General features: G+C 43.5%; 2 protein-coding genes across 2 annotated transcripts; one reads left to right on the plus strand and one right to left on the minus strand.

Moving 5' to 3' along the window:
- Positions 1 to 487: 487 nt before the first annotated feature.
- On the minus strand, positions 488 to 6,207 carry LOC138621424 (RNA-binding protein MEX3B-like). The gene is made up of 5 exons (XM_069699473.1): positions 5,446 to 6,207; positions 4,013 to 4,251; positions 3,796 to 3,841; positions 1,799 to 2,526; positions 488 to 1,276 (listed from the first exon to the last, which is right to left on the minus strand). The coding sequence occupies exons 1-5, from the start codon at positions 6,086 to 6,088 to the stop codon at positions 863 to 865; spliced, it is 2,070 nt and encodes a 689-aa protein (XP_069555574.1). The 5' UTR covers positions 6,089 to 6,207; the 3' UTR covers positions 488 to 862.
- Positions 6,208 to 8,146: 1,939 nt separating this feature from the next.
- Positions 8,147 to 14,042, plus strand: tmed7 (transmembrane p24 trafficking protein 7). Its single transcript, XM_069699484.1, has 4 exons — positions 8,147 to 8,226; positions 8,544 to 8,738; positions 9,818 to 10,063; positions 11,670 to 14,042. The coding sequence occupies exons 2-4, from the start codon at positions 8,580 to 8,582 to the stop codon at positions 11,904 to 11,906; spliced, it is 642 nt and encodes a 213-aa protein (XP_069555585.1). The 5' UTR covers positions 8,147 to 8,226; positions 8,544 to 8,579; the 3' UTR covers positions 11,907 to 14,042.
- The last annotated feature ends 250 nt before the right edge of the window (positions 14,043 to 14,292 follow it).

The raw sequence follows: 14,292 nt of genomic DNA on the forward strand, positions 1-14,292 counted from the left end.
TCATTTTTGTCCCACAAACTAAAATGCCGTACGGTTCATACTGTACGGCCGTGTTAACGCTTACAAACTCGAAAATTGCTTCTAAAACGTACGCGTGTACGATTTTTGCCTGTATTTGCCCTCGGGAACCCCCCCCTCCCCCCAGTACTCTTGACAACGCAGAGGGGGCTTCCCCTTTCCTCGGTACCGTGTTACATGACCATGTGAACAAAAAAACTAAATTTTAAAAACATAATTTGATTCAGCAAAAATACCACAAAAAAAAACAAAAAAAAAACCTGTATTTTCTTTCTAAATGGGACAACATCTTTGTTAACCAGTGTTACAGGTAGGCGGAAACTAAATGTTTCAAGTAGAAGAAAACGTAAATCAAAATCATGATGAGCAAAAAATATATATCTATATATATATATATGTGTATATATATATATATATGTATATTTTTTATGTATATAGATATATATCTGTAAAGATATATATCTAACTGTATGTATATCTATATAGATATATATCTATATAGATATAGCCCAACCCACCCAATGCTACATAGAGGGCTTTTGACCCTCCCCATTGATCAATCAATCAATCAAGGAAGAAGACTTCACAAACGCAGGCACAAGAATGGGCTGATCACCCTTACCCATGCCCTGAATACAGATCATTCCTCATTCACCTACTCTTCCTCACCTTTGTGAACCAAACACTTGGACAAAGGTGAGGTGAGGACACACCTGGACACTGAATCGGGGCCAGTTTTGTAAGTTCCCCAAACACGTTATGAGCCAGAAGTGTCGGGGAGGCTGATCCCTCATCAGCCATCAAGGTAAATGGATTAAAAAAAATAAATTAAAAAAAAAAAAAATCACATATTGCGGAGCTGAATGGCCTGCGTGGCCGGGGACAGGCACACAGGGCACACGGCCTCCGGACCCTGGCATATCTGGGTGGCACAATCTAGACAGAAGAGGTTATGGCCGCAAGGAACCAAGGCAGCGATCACCTGGTTATCCATACAGTGGATGCATATCTCCTGGCCTCTCCCTGCAGATCCCAGCGCCGGTCGAAAGGAGAGGGAGGATTCAGGAGGAGAGGAGGAGGAGGAGGCGGTGCTCTCACTGGAAGATGAGAAGGCCGAGCTGTAGGAGGGGAACCTGTGGGCGTCGAGGGTCCCGGCCGAGCCAAAAGGCCCTCGGTGAACACGCTGGGCCTGAGGATGCTCCAGGGCTTCTGTCCCGGGGAAAGTTGGAGAGAGCCGGGGCGTCCCGGGCTGACTGGTCTGGGTACATCAATGACAAGCCATTATATAACGACGACCGTAAAAATATGGCGTCTTAAAACTTCCCGTTTAAAACTCAGAACAAATGTTCCTTAAATCAAGGATCTTCAGGACTATTGGTGTCATTGTACAGATTTTCTGCCTTTTTCTCTTCGCAAAGGGAGAGGTTAGAAGTATGTACAAAAACAGACTGCCAAAAAAAAAAAAAACTAAATATTTGTTCAAATGGAAATATGTTGATCGCCACCTGCTACTCGATCTCTGCATGCATCCCAGTCGAGGTATTAAATTTACCGTAATAAGACATAATGCGCTAATTATTCTAACGATTTGCCGATACACCCAATATATATTTATACTTCAATTTGCATACCAAACTCCTGATGCATGTCATCTAGAGTAAAATGATAAAAAGGCAAAAACTTTTTAAAAAAATCTTCTTTTTTTTAAACTGCAGAACGGTCCTTTAAAATGTCTGCGCAGGAGGCAATAAGCTGTTTGCTCCCACTGGATTTCACCTACCTGAGACTGGAGAGCATCGAAGGCCTGGAGGGGCTGGTGGTCCACAAAGGGGCTCCAGATTTGTGGCTGCGCGGGAGGCTGCGAGGCGTGGGCAGTGGAAATGGTTAACGGGTCAAATCCTGAGGAGGCGCCTCCGCCGCCGAGGCTGACCAGCTCCTCAGACCCCACGGGAAGAAGGCTCTCACCAAACCAGAAACTCGTACCGCCGCCGTTGCTGCTGTTGTTGTTGTTGTTGGCGTTGGCGTTGAACGGACAGGTCGGGCTTAAATCCGCCACTCGGTTGCCGTTCCCGCCGCTGTAGAAGGAATCAGCCGAGCTGGAGCCGCTGCCCAGGGAACTGGAGCTGTCGTTGCGGTAGGTGGAAGACATCCTGACACCACTGTTGGTATTGCTGCTGGCTCGCTGGGCGGCGTTGATGCCCATCGGCAGCAAGCTGCCGCCGCCCGGCGACGACGCGCCGCGCCACGCAGCCTCCCCCAGCCCGACTGACGCGGCGGAGGTCTCAAAGCTGACGTCTGTCCCGTTGAATTGAAAGTCGTTGTTGTCCGCACCCGGGGCCTCGACGCCCCCGCAGGTCCCGGTGCGCATGGCGATGTGGGCCTCGATCTCCTCCCTCGCCCGGTCCACGTTCTCCGGCATCCCCGTGACCTCGAACACGGGCTCCTTGTCGCGACTCGGCGTCACGATGTAGGTGTGGGTCTGTTGCTGAATGCGTTTGATGGTTGCCCCTGAAAGATATAAATCGGACCAGCTCTTGTACTTCAAAAATAAAAAATAAAAAGTTCATATCACACTGTAGAGCTTAAAAAAAAAAAAAAAAAAAAATGGAAGAAAGAAAATAATAATTATGTAACAGTGCTGAATGAATTTACATGAAAACAATCAGGGGTAAAAAAAAAAAAAAAAAAAACATTAACAGATCTTCATTGATTGCAGCTGGACAAGCAAAGACTACAAAGACTGCACAAGGCACGACTGCGGCATTAAACATTTTCAGTAATTACACTTTGTTTCTTTGTAATAGTAAGATCTGACTTTGAAACTGGAGGAAGCGCAGCTGCGCAGTAATAACAGCACTGAACTGTAGGCTCTTCTGGTGACTCACTGGCCAAAGTGCACCCCACCTAACCACAACCCTGGGAGCTCCCAAAGTCTGCTGTAGAAACCTTTTCAAAATGTCAACGCTACACGTATGAAAAAGACTGGATGCTTTACCGAGGTGCGTTCAGGACATAAATGTGCCACAATCGACGTGAAAGCAACAGAAAACTTCTGAGTTGATGCTCGTAAACACCGAATGTCGAAATTCCACGATACACCTTCCTTCTTTGTGTGTAGTATTGTTTTTTTCACTGTTTTCTAAGTCTTTGTTATTTTTGACCCGTTACCTCATCCTCTGCAGTGTAATGGCACACGCTTGAGAACCGCTGCAGTTCAATTTACAAATCAGCCCCAGGCCTCCCTGACACCGAGGTGGTAATGTCGACAGGGCAAGAGGTTAAAGACTCGGCGAGAGCAAAATTTAACCTTCTGGAGTCGAGCTGGGAATATCAAGACGATCCCAGGAGCCGTAAGAAACTAAAGACGCGCCGGGGCATCCATTAGACAAATCACAATTTCATTTCTACGCTCAGAAAGAAACAAAAGGTTGTTACTATCACCGTGTATTACGAGCCTGATTTTACCAGACTTTTAATCAATCGGATGGGGAAGTGTTTACTTTTCAATTTGGCTTCGTTGGTGTGTGTGTGTGTGTGTGTGTGTGTGTGTGTGTGTGTGTGTGTGTGTGTGTGTGTGTGTGTGTGTGTGTGTGTGTGTGTGTGTGTGTGTGTGTGTGTGTGTGTGTGTGTGTGTGCTATCGTACAAGCTTGTGTTCAAATCCCAGTCCAAAAAAAAAAAAAAAGGTGAGGGTGATATTTTATGACCTCTCTTTACAAAACATCCAGCGATTGGCACACACAATAGTCATCTGAATATAGAAAGAATTAAAGACCCACCTTTGGGACCCACGACCAACCCCACCACACGATACGGTACCCGCACCTGTAGGGGTTGAAATAACAACTTGACGTGACTGAATGTAATTTAAAATGACCGCAAATCAAATGTGCTTCGTCCTACGGCCAGCCATCGAGACAACCTCCTGTAATCGGGACTCGCTGTACGAGAGTGTCACTGAATAACAATATGGCTCACGGTTATACGCCTGCTGACCTGAATGGTCGTCTGTCCGGGCAGAGTGGGGGTCCCCAGACCGGTGACGGTGGACAGAGGGCCCGTCTTGTTTCGAGAGGCTCTGATGAGAGAGAAGTGCTCGGCAGCGGACAGGATCTCCCTCTTAGCCATGGCCACGTCTTCTTTGCGCCCAGTCACGACAAAGACGGGCTGCTCGCCCCTCACTGGCGTCTTAATGTAGGTGTTGGTCTTGGCTCGGAGTGCCTTAATCTTACAGCCTGCCGGGGAAGGGAGGGAGGGGGGCGGGGCAAGTAAAAAAAAATAATTAAAAAAAAACACAGGGAATACAGAGGAAAGTTGGATTAGTTTTGAGATTTACCGCGTTACATTACGAACTTGCAACTCTGGTATCTCCAAATTGAACTCGTAAAAAGATCACGACGCGTGCGACGTAAGTTTCCAGTCATTAATGCCATTTTAAAGTGGCACGGCCGATACATTAAATATTCCTTTTAGCTGCGGTTGAGAGTCCCGACATCATTACCAGAGCCATTTCCTGTTGTTGTCGTCGTCAACACTGCAGCCTGTGCACCCTCCCCCAACTGGTCTCTCACACACACACACACACAAACATAATAACACTCTCCCAACCCCGCCACTGATCGAGGTAAAGTTGATGGAAAAGACCACATATATATATATATTTTTTTTTTAAAAAGGCCCACTGTGGAAGTACCAAAGAAAAACCAGAGCAGCGTTGAGATGAAACGATAACTCCTTCGGTGGTGTGTGTTTGGGGTGCTGACCAGAACCTGCAGCTGATGTGGCAAAGCAATGGTGACCAACAAACTGTCCTCTTATGTCCTCCTGCGAGACGAAACCGAGTCTGCGGAGGACAGGCGCGACTTAACGTCGCTAATAGGGATCTAAAAAAATAAAAAAATGTTAAAGCAGAGAGTTTTCCAAGCTGCTTGATGCAACTTGTGATGTAAACTTTTTGTTTTTTTTGGAGGCTGTTGGACGACGGTGGTGTTGACCCAGTTAGGAGCGCTAGGGTTAGCCGCTTTCAAGCGCCCGTCAAACGCCGGGGCTGAATAAGCGCAACGGTAGTTGGGTTTAATCACAACAAATTGCAATTAAACAAAATCAAACCGACCGTCCTGCGCGACACAAATAATTTACTTAAATGCCCAAAGTATTTGCGTAAAATAGCGCGACCGGTTACAGACTCGTAATGGTGACACCGAGAAGTTACTAGTTAGCCGACACAACTTCAGACGCGCTGTTAAATAAACAACAAATTAGATTAATCCTAATCATCTTGTTTAATTTCAAAGATTATGTAGTTATTTTATTAACTAAATGTACACACACACACACACACACACTCTTTATTTGAGCTTGTTTCCACGTTAATTTTGTAGACTTTAAACCTCGTAAAGTACCAGAGTTTGGTCCCCGTCACGACTCACCCTGCCTCCCCACGATCTCCGCGACGTGCTCGGAGCTCGGCACGGCGACACACTCGGTGGTGTTGACGCTCTTCCGCCGACTCAACAGCGAAGGCTCGGCCTCGTAGCCCTGCTCTCCGTACACGCCGGACGGGAGCATCGCCATGCTGCCAGCCGGTGGCAGGGCGGCGCTGCCGCCGCCGCCGACCACCACGGTATCCTCCCGCTCGTCTCCGTTGTACAACAGCACCGTCTCGACGTGCTCCATCCCGGGCGGCATCACGGAGCCGCCCGGCCCGGGTGGAGGGTGTTGATGGCGTTGGGCCTGCGCTAGCGACGAGCCGCCGGTGCAGCCCGAGGGATCGGCGGCTACAACTTCTGGCTCTTCGTCCTCGGGCGCTGCCGTTTTGATCACTTCGTCTCCGGATTGCGGCCGATGCATCGGCAGGGGCTTCAAGTCGAGGACCGTACCGAGGAGGTTGAAATGGGAAACCGGGAGGAGCTGGTGGTGATGAAAGGAGACGGTCTCATCTGCTTGTTCGGGGGTCTGGCTCTGGGCGCCGTGGTGCTCCTCGAGGCCCATACCGGCGAAAGCGTGCACTAGCGGCGGTGGGACCTCGGACTCTCCCTCATCGGCCTCCAGCAAAGACGTGCTGCTCGGCATAGTGGAAAACTTTTAGAATATTGCCGTTAATCGATACGAATAATGAATGAAATTAGTTTTGGTTTACAAAAAAAATAAAAAATAAACAGCGACCAGCGCCTGTTGAAATGTGTGGCTTTTGTTTTGTCTCCCTAGCTCTCCATGCAGCCCTCCCTGTGCTGTAATCTCGTATTGCTAGTTCACGCGAGACTTTGTTTCGGGGTCAGTCGCGTGTTCACAACTGTCATGAGGACGCTCTCAGCGCGCATCGTGCATCGGAAGTGTTACGAGAATAACATAAAACTGCAGCAGTGAAGAGTAACGGAGTACATTAACTTTAAGTACTGTACTTAGTAACTTGAGTATTTCCTTTTTTTTTTTCTTGCTGCATTTAAGAGGGTAGGCCAATCTTATTGCCTACTTTCACTCCCCTTGGCCCTACAGGTTTTTGACAGTTTTGGTAACTTTTAAGAGGAAGATTTGACACAATTGATAATTTAACAAGTTTTTAAAATACAACACATCGTTAAAGATTAAACCAGGTTTTATTACTTGACGTCTTACACAACGCAGTGTGTAGACTTGCATCACATTTCAGATGTTGTTAGCAGCTCCATCAAATCGTGTTTTTTTTTCCTCTCTAAACTTCTCACATGACTTTATTTCAATGAATGTATCTCACCAAAAATCATCAAGTCCAAAAAACGGGGGAGAAAATGGTGTATTAGAACTTTTCTTCTTTCTCCTTACAAAAAAAAAATCTGACGACCCCTAATTTATCTACTGCCTTATATATATAAAATTGGATATAAAGCAGTTCAAACTAGCTCCATCTATAGCAGCTATAACAGTATATTAGTAATCTAATGCTGTCATTTATAATAATATGTCAGCAAGAGGGAGCAAACCGGCACGATTTCTGAACCTTTTGCTATTAACAGCATACTCATGTACATTTAGGTTAGCATGTGAGACTTTTACATGTAATGGAGTGTTTTTATATTGCTGTATTGTTACTTTTAATCAAGAAAAAGATCAGAATTTCACCACTGAATGAGCTCCCGACCTGGTACCAACTACCATGACTGTTAGGCCATGGGAAATGTGGCTAATTGCAAACAGATGCTGGTTTGAAGACAGCTGACCTCAAGTTTACAGAAGAAGGTTATTCTCAACTTACTTTCAAGGACAAAGAAACCTCGAATATAACAGTGAGACTTGATATAGTTTTCCTCCCGTGACTAATCTCAACTCAACAACAGGAAGGGACCTCATCTACTCAGGACGACTGTGGAGTCTGTGGGAAGCCATATGTTCAGTGACTCTGTGGTGGCGGCGACGACAACCATCTTCTATGCAGTGGTCTGCTGGTCTCGTGGCATCTCAGTTACAAACAGACAGAATACAGCTACAATACACCAGGACAGCCGGCTCATTCCAGGGTATCTGTTAGAGGAGATGAAATAGAAAATTGTGGTTGTCAGGGACAACACATCCCACCACGTAATGGGTCCACTGCAGTTCTTTCATCTCTGCTCCCGTAAGGCACTTTTCTCAGCCGTCCACAGTAACCCCTTTGTGTTACACTTATGTTACACATAATACACAATATTTTGCTGCCATCATCACTTTAATTCCAAACAGACTTCGTCAGAAATAGAAAATGCACCGAGACACAATCTTTCACATGACTACAATAATCTCAATTTTGATCACATTACTTTCCAAGATGTCCTAAATCTTGTAAAAACTCAATATTGGGAACTGCCAAGAAAGCTTGTCATATTTGATTTATTATGCATTTATTTATGGACTTCTGCTACAGTCACAACTTAAACCATTTTATGTCTTTTTCATTATACCTGTCTTTTAGGAATATTTAAGGTCGTGTGTAAACTGTAAACACAACGTAACTACTAGATGCAGTCAAAACAGCCTGTAAAATCCAAGCCACGTTGGAGTTCTGCATAAAGAGGAAGAGTGCTTAGTTCTCATAGAACTTGGACGTGGCCCACGTGATCTCACGAACGCTCCTCGTCTTCATTTTTTTTGACCAATGGCACACCGCAGGAGGCGGGCTTTCCCGAATGACAGCCAATGCCGTGGCGCGCTTGTGATACGTGACGCAGCGCCAGTCACATCCGGGTGAGGACTTTGGGGTGAGTAGGTAATTTTGGTGAGACAAAATAATGAATTAAGAAATGTTAACGTTTAATTTACTGGAAGTTCAATGACCGCAAATGCGCCAATAATAAACCAACACACAAATCAGAAGAAAATGTGACAAATCCCAAGCTGCTTTTTGTCTCTGAAATATAAAAGGCCAGCTTGCTCGCTAGCCAGTTAGCTCGATGCTAACAACTCGTCGCTAATATCAACGCTCCGGTTTGCGTGGTCGCTGTCTGTCTGTCTGTCTGTCTGCCTGCCTGTCAGCGCCGGTTCTTGATTTAAGTTGTTTTAATGTTTATGTCCGTAGGTTTTCCTTTGAAGGTGTTGGCTGTTGGTCTTCAGGATGTCCGGGTCGTTTCGGGTGCTGTTGCGGGTGCTGTGGGCCCAGCTGCTCTTTTGGTTGGTGCTCGGCTCCGAGCTAACTTTCGAGCTGCCAGACAACGCCAAGCAGTGTTTCTACGAGGACATCATCATCGGCACCAAGTGTACGCTGGAGTTTCAGGTGTGTTTTGCATCTCCCTTCGACTCTGAACTCAGCTGCCCGGCCTGTGCAAATAGTCCAAATGAGAAGTTTGCACCCTCTAAAACGTGAACGGGCTCTTCTTGAAGCCAGTATCAAGCTTCAAAGATCAACACCACGGTGCTACGAACAGCGTTATAACCGCAGTGAGCTGACTGACAAATACATGGTGATTGTTTTTCTATAATAAACACAATAACATTTGTAAAGTTTCAGCGTACAGGAGCTTAAGCTCGTTCCGTAACACCCACATCTACCCGAAATATATTTGTGTATTTAACTTGAATTAGATCTGTCTTAATTGAAACTAGGTAGTGACAGGCTTTCTATTGTCCTCTCGTATAATAAGTTATATATATTGTTAAATATGGTGTTCATATAATGTGCCTAAATTGTCCTGTGACATACAGTTGTTATGAAGGTGGACCAGAAATGTGTTGCACGTAAACAGTGTGCAGTGCAGGGGGAAGCTATAATTTTTGTGAGTAAGTACTCCAAGTTATGTCACTTTTAAAAAAAAATTCTTTACCCCTGGTCCAAGCTCATCTGCGATTTCTCCATATACCTTTAACTTGAGCAGAGAGCGCACATCAGAGTTTGTGTCCAACTTTTTTGGGACCAGAAAGAAGTTGCAGGGAGCCTAATCCAGCAAGTATGGGTGATGAAGAGCAATGCATTTTAACATGCTGTGTGAGGGCAATGTATCATGTTAGAGAACCAAAGGGCCACCGCGCCAAAGTTTAGGTCGTTTGACCCGAATATTTTCCCTTAAGATTCGATGCACCTTATTCGGCCTTGGACAGTGAAGTTCTGCTTTTCTTGAAACCCAAACGTCTCTGCACGCTCATTTCTTCAATGCTGTCTCTGTTGCCAATTTCCTGATTGCAACACAAGATGGGACTTGCGCCCTCTGCTCACATCACAGTGGTCACGGTTACTTTTTAAAATTTTTTTTTTTTTTTTATCTTGACACAATGTATAAAGCCTGAAAAACTAAGAATAAATTCAAATCTGTCATTATGTTGCTGAATGAATTGTCCCTCACTCCTGTGGTTGTCCAGGTCGTGACCGGTGGCCATTATGATGTGGACTGTCGTCTGGAGGACCCAGACGGCACTACACTCTACAAGGAGATGAAGAAACAATATGACAGCTTTACCTTCACAGCAGCCAAGAACGGCACCTTCAAGTTCTGCTTCAGCAACGAGTTCTCCACCTTCACGCACAAGACAGTTTACTTCGACTTCCAGGTCGGCGATGACCCTCCGCTATTCCCCAATGAGAACAGAGTCACTGCTCTCACTCAGGTAAGCTGTATGTTTGTGTGTTAGAGACTGCAACACATTGGGTAACAGTGACATAAACCCAAAACTTTTTCTTTTTTTTATTATCTAATAAAGACTTAATTTTCCAGAAGATGTGGTGTAGAATGAGAGCACAGATTTTTCCACATCTCTCTCAGTGGTGTTGACCAGAAAGAAAATGTTACGTCTAAAGTTGTTTTTAAAATATAGTCAGATCTTCATCAAAGTTAGGCTTATAATCTATTTTCACTAATTGCGCACAGATCCTGTAGTCCAATTAATTAAACAAGACCGGTGTTGTGTGTTCGTGCTATTTTAAAAAACAATCCTAACATTTTGAACTTTCTAATTGCAAGAAGCATTCGCTAATGTGAACCATGCCGTTCAATAAAGACACTGTGCTGTTTTACATTAAAAACTTTTCTACTTAGCTGGAAAGGGTTAGACAGGAATCTCAAAGAGTTTTGATATTTATCAGCCCACAGTCTAACTTTGTCTGTACATGGAGATAATTTCTCTCTGTGACACCTCTCTTTAGAATCGGGCTACTGACACGATCATCCAAGATGATCACTGTTTGCCATCTCTGTTCATGAATCCACCACAAGCAAGTTATGATATGTGGCTGCATGGAGCAAAGTTTCCCTGGTTACACTATGGAGGGAGCCAAAAACAAGTTCCACGACGACTGAGAGCTGTTTAGTTGACTGATGAGGCTGAGGCTGAATTGTTTTTTGAAGAACAGGCATAATAAGAGCAGTGAATACCCACATGGACTATCATCCCTAAAATGAAATCCAGTGGAGCGAGCATTATGATTTGGGGCCCCTCTTATGCCTGGACAGCTCAATATCATGAAGGGGGTAAAACGCATTCCTATCTATGGTACCTTACAGGACAATGACAGGGTGGATGTTTGCCAGTCAGATAATGACCCTAAATGTTGAAGTACATCTACTAAAGAAAGACAGCAAACAAAGAAAATTGATGGAGTGGTCTAGTAAAAACTAGACCTTAATCCAATAGAAATGCTGCTGAATAACCGTAAGAAAGCCATTCACACCAGATATCCTAAAAATGTTAGAGCCAAATCAGATCTAAAACAACGAATGGGCCAAAATTCCTCCAGTCTTTTCCAATGTTGTCGCAAACATTTGTTTGATGTTCGTGCCAAAATAAGGTTCAGCCAATTATTAGATCCAAGAGTTCACTTACTTTTTCCACCAGCACTATAAATCTTTAATGGGTGTGTTTAATAAAAACATAAAAGATTCTGATTATTTGCGTGTTAATAGCTCAAGTACATATCTATATTTGGGACATAAATGGAGATCAGAATACATTATATGACCAATCAATGCAGAAAACCAGGATCACATACTTTTGTTTTTTTTCCACAGTGCAACAACTGCCAGATGAATATGTAGTCAGAAAAAATACAGCCACAAGCTGAACTGTGTTTTTGAAAGATTTGATCTATTTGGGAGTTCTTTGCTCCAAAGTCCTCTCTAGTTTGTAAATCAAAGGTAAAACTGCCTTGGTGGATCATTTCAGACATATTCCAAAGATCTAACATCGGTCGTGGGTTCCCTTTGTTCACCCTTTCCAGATGGAATCAGCCTGCGTGTCCATCCATGAGGCATTGAAGTCCGTCATCGACTACCAGACACACTTCCGCCTCCGTGAGGCCCAGGGACGCAGTCGGGCTGAGGACCTCAACACCCGGGTTGCGTTCTGGTCCATTGGAGAAGCCATTATCCTTCTGGTGGTCAGCATCAGCCAGGTGGTCCTGCTGAGAAGCTTCTTCTCCGACAAAAAGACCACCACAACACGTGTCGGATCATAACAGTCTCTGAGCTCTGGGATCTTACTCATTCATTTCTTTATTTGTTCCTGGACTCGTGTGCATAGAGTGGGTAAGAACAGCAGTGCTGCTCGGAAATCTGATCATATCAAACTGCCAGGTCGTACAATCTGACACGTAATCCTCATTCAGCACTGCTGTTCTTGGAAACTTTATGGAGATTAGTCTGGAGAAAAAGTGTTTCAAATGTTTTTGAGGGGTAAAAGAAAGGAAAAAAACAACGAAGGAAAACTTGATTGTGCTGCTTGTAGCTATCTGTATACGAGGCAGTTCAAGCACTGGTCGCACAGTAAAAGCAAACCATTAATAATTTGAATATTTTCTAATAATTTCTAAATGTGTTCTTATTTTATTTGTGTCCTTTTATGCCCCAACATCTCACAACCGCTCTCTCTGATCTGTTCCATTTTCAGCCCAAGAGTGATATTGGGACTAAATGTACACATGATGTAAGGGTGCTGCAGGCATATGTCCTGCAGAGCACTGGGTCTCTAAAACCACAGTCCCCATGCAAAGATTGATCCCCACAACAGTTGTATTTGGTCATGAGAAATCTGTTGCATTTTTCTTTGTTATTAAACCTCACTGTGTTAAGTGAGAAAGAGTAAATATTGTTTGCTTTTATTAGCTTTGTCATTTTAGATGAGTTATTAGAAAAGGGTATTTTATACAGAGTAAGCCATCCTCTAATCTAATATTAGCTTGAAACTTTTGTTCAGTAGTTGGTATTTGGTTTGAAGGATTGAAGTTAGAGATGCTGTTGTGTGTCTCTCTCAAGTGAATACAGACCCAATTCCTTAAAAGAAGGTTTTGGTATTTTGTTTGTATATGCTCTTATACACATTGGCGTGTAAGAAACGTTCAACTTGACCACATCAAGGACAATAATAATGATATACTTACAGGGTCCTTTATTACACCTGTGTGAGCCAACAAAGAAATAACAAATATTCTTATATTTGAAAATGACCTTTTTTTTCTTTTCTTTTTTTTTTTTTTTTGGGGGGGGGGGGGGTTAAATGGCAAAATGCCAACACTTTTAAGTGCACCAACTTCTAAAATCTCTCTCTGGTTTCCTTACAGTGTTATATGTAGTTCTGCCTTTGCTGTCTAACATGTAAAACATATTTATCTTGTGGAGCTAACACTGTCCTTTTGGTTTTATACAGCGCTGTTGTGAAATTCATGTTGTGTTGCAAAATATTGCTTGAATATAAGATAATCCTAGTAACTTTGAGTTGTAGTTGTAATTTGATGTTTTATTCCCTCACTGACCACTCGGTTTATGTTCAAAAAGAAGATTTAGACCACCTCTAATGTTTGTACGTAACATTATTGGTTCTGTTGTTTTTTTTATACCACTGTCAAATGCTAGCTTTTCATCATTTTGCAACGCGTGAGAAAACAATTCTAAACATGCCAGATTTCTTTTTAAGATGTTTCACTACACATTATAGCCTACATCAGTGCTTCCTGTGCCCATGTAGGTCACACCGACCGGTTGCACTTCCACCAGGTATTGTTGCTTCGGCCTGGAACCACGTGGGTCATTCTTTCTCTGATCAGAAAACAACATCTGAGTGTAAATTTAGCTCCTACACTCAGGCATGGCTGAAACATGAAGTACCTGAGTATCATGGAGCTGTTTTCATGTTTACCTGTACATTTAGTTTTACTGTGCACACCATCAATGAATGTGACAATTCAGGTCAGCCCCTTGCAAAGCTCGAGGACATCACCGTTGAAATGTGAGATTTTTGTCATAAGTTTAAGTTTATATATTTATGACAAACATTTACACCTAACCCACTGAAAGAGACCAAAAGCACAGCTTTTTTTTGATTTTATTCTTCCATTTTGTCAAACTGTGTAACTTGGTCAGAACTGATTCCAACTAAAAGCTTTAATATGAATGTGGCCATATATTATTGACGGTTGCTATTCTCTCTCTCCCCCCCCCCTCATGTTTTATCAGTTTTGGTATGTGGTGCAATGTTGGTATTTCCCTTATGTTTGTGTGCTGTCAGGTCACTTTTGGACACAAATTCAGCTCTGGGGCATTGTGGGAACTTGTTAAGTTATTGGGATGGCTGAATAAACTTTCTGTTTAAATACCGAGGTCTGCATTTACTTAATCATGACTCATAAATGGTTTTCAGTGAGGCAAAGAAACGTGTGGATACACAATCCAGTAATGCTCCTTTCACCCTGCAGGGAGTGATATAACCAAGGCCGTCATAGGCACCTTTACATCTCTACATTGAAGATATATCATAATCTACAGATACAGAGTATGTATTTTAATATTTACTTCTTTTTTTTTTTACGTCGGTTCCTTTTCACAGTATTTACTTTTGTTGTAAAGAAA

This window comes from Brachyistius frenatus, unplaced genomic scaffold, assembly GCF_029030835.1.
Source record: "Brachyistius frenatus isolate BFR_SWC_R1_liver_20210118 unplaced genomic scaffold, ASM2903083v1 Contig_30, whole genome shotgun sequence".
NCBI classification, from domain to species: Eukaryota; Metazoa; Chordata; class Actinopteri; family Embiotocidae; genus Brachyistius; species Brachyistius frenatus.

Bases quoted from the DNA above. Each gene is read 5' to 3' on its own strand.
- LOC138621424 (XM_069699473.1), bottom strand. From the start codon at position 6,088: ATGCCGAGCAGCACGTCTTTGCTGGAGGCCGATGAGGGAGAGTCCGAG. The intron at 4,252-5,445 runs GTGAGTCGTGAC...CTTCCCCGGCAG, and splicing joins GGAGATCGTGGGGAGGCAGG to GCTGTAAGATTAAGGCACTC. The intron at 2,527-3,795 runs GTGGGTCTTTAA...TATATCTTTCAG, and splicing joins GTTGGTCGTGGGTCCCAAAG to GGGCAACCATCAAACGCATT.
- tmed7 (XM_069699484.1), top strand. From the start codon at position 8,580: ATGTCCGGGTCGTTTCGGGTGCTGTTGCGGGTGCTGTGGGCCCAGCTG. The intron at 8,739-9,817 runs GTGTGTTTTGCA...GTGGTTGTCCAG, and splicing joins AGTGTACGCTGGAGTTTCAG to GTCGTGACCGGTGGCCATTA. The intron at 10,064-11,669 runs GTAAGCTGTATG...CACCCTTTCCAG, and splicing joins GAGTCACTGCTCTCACTCAG to ATGGAATCAGCCTGCGTGTC.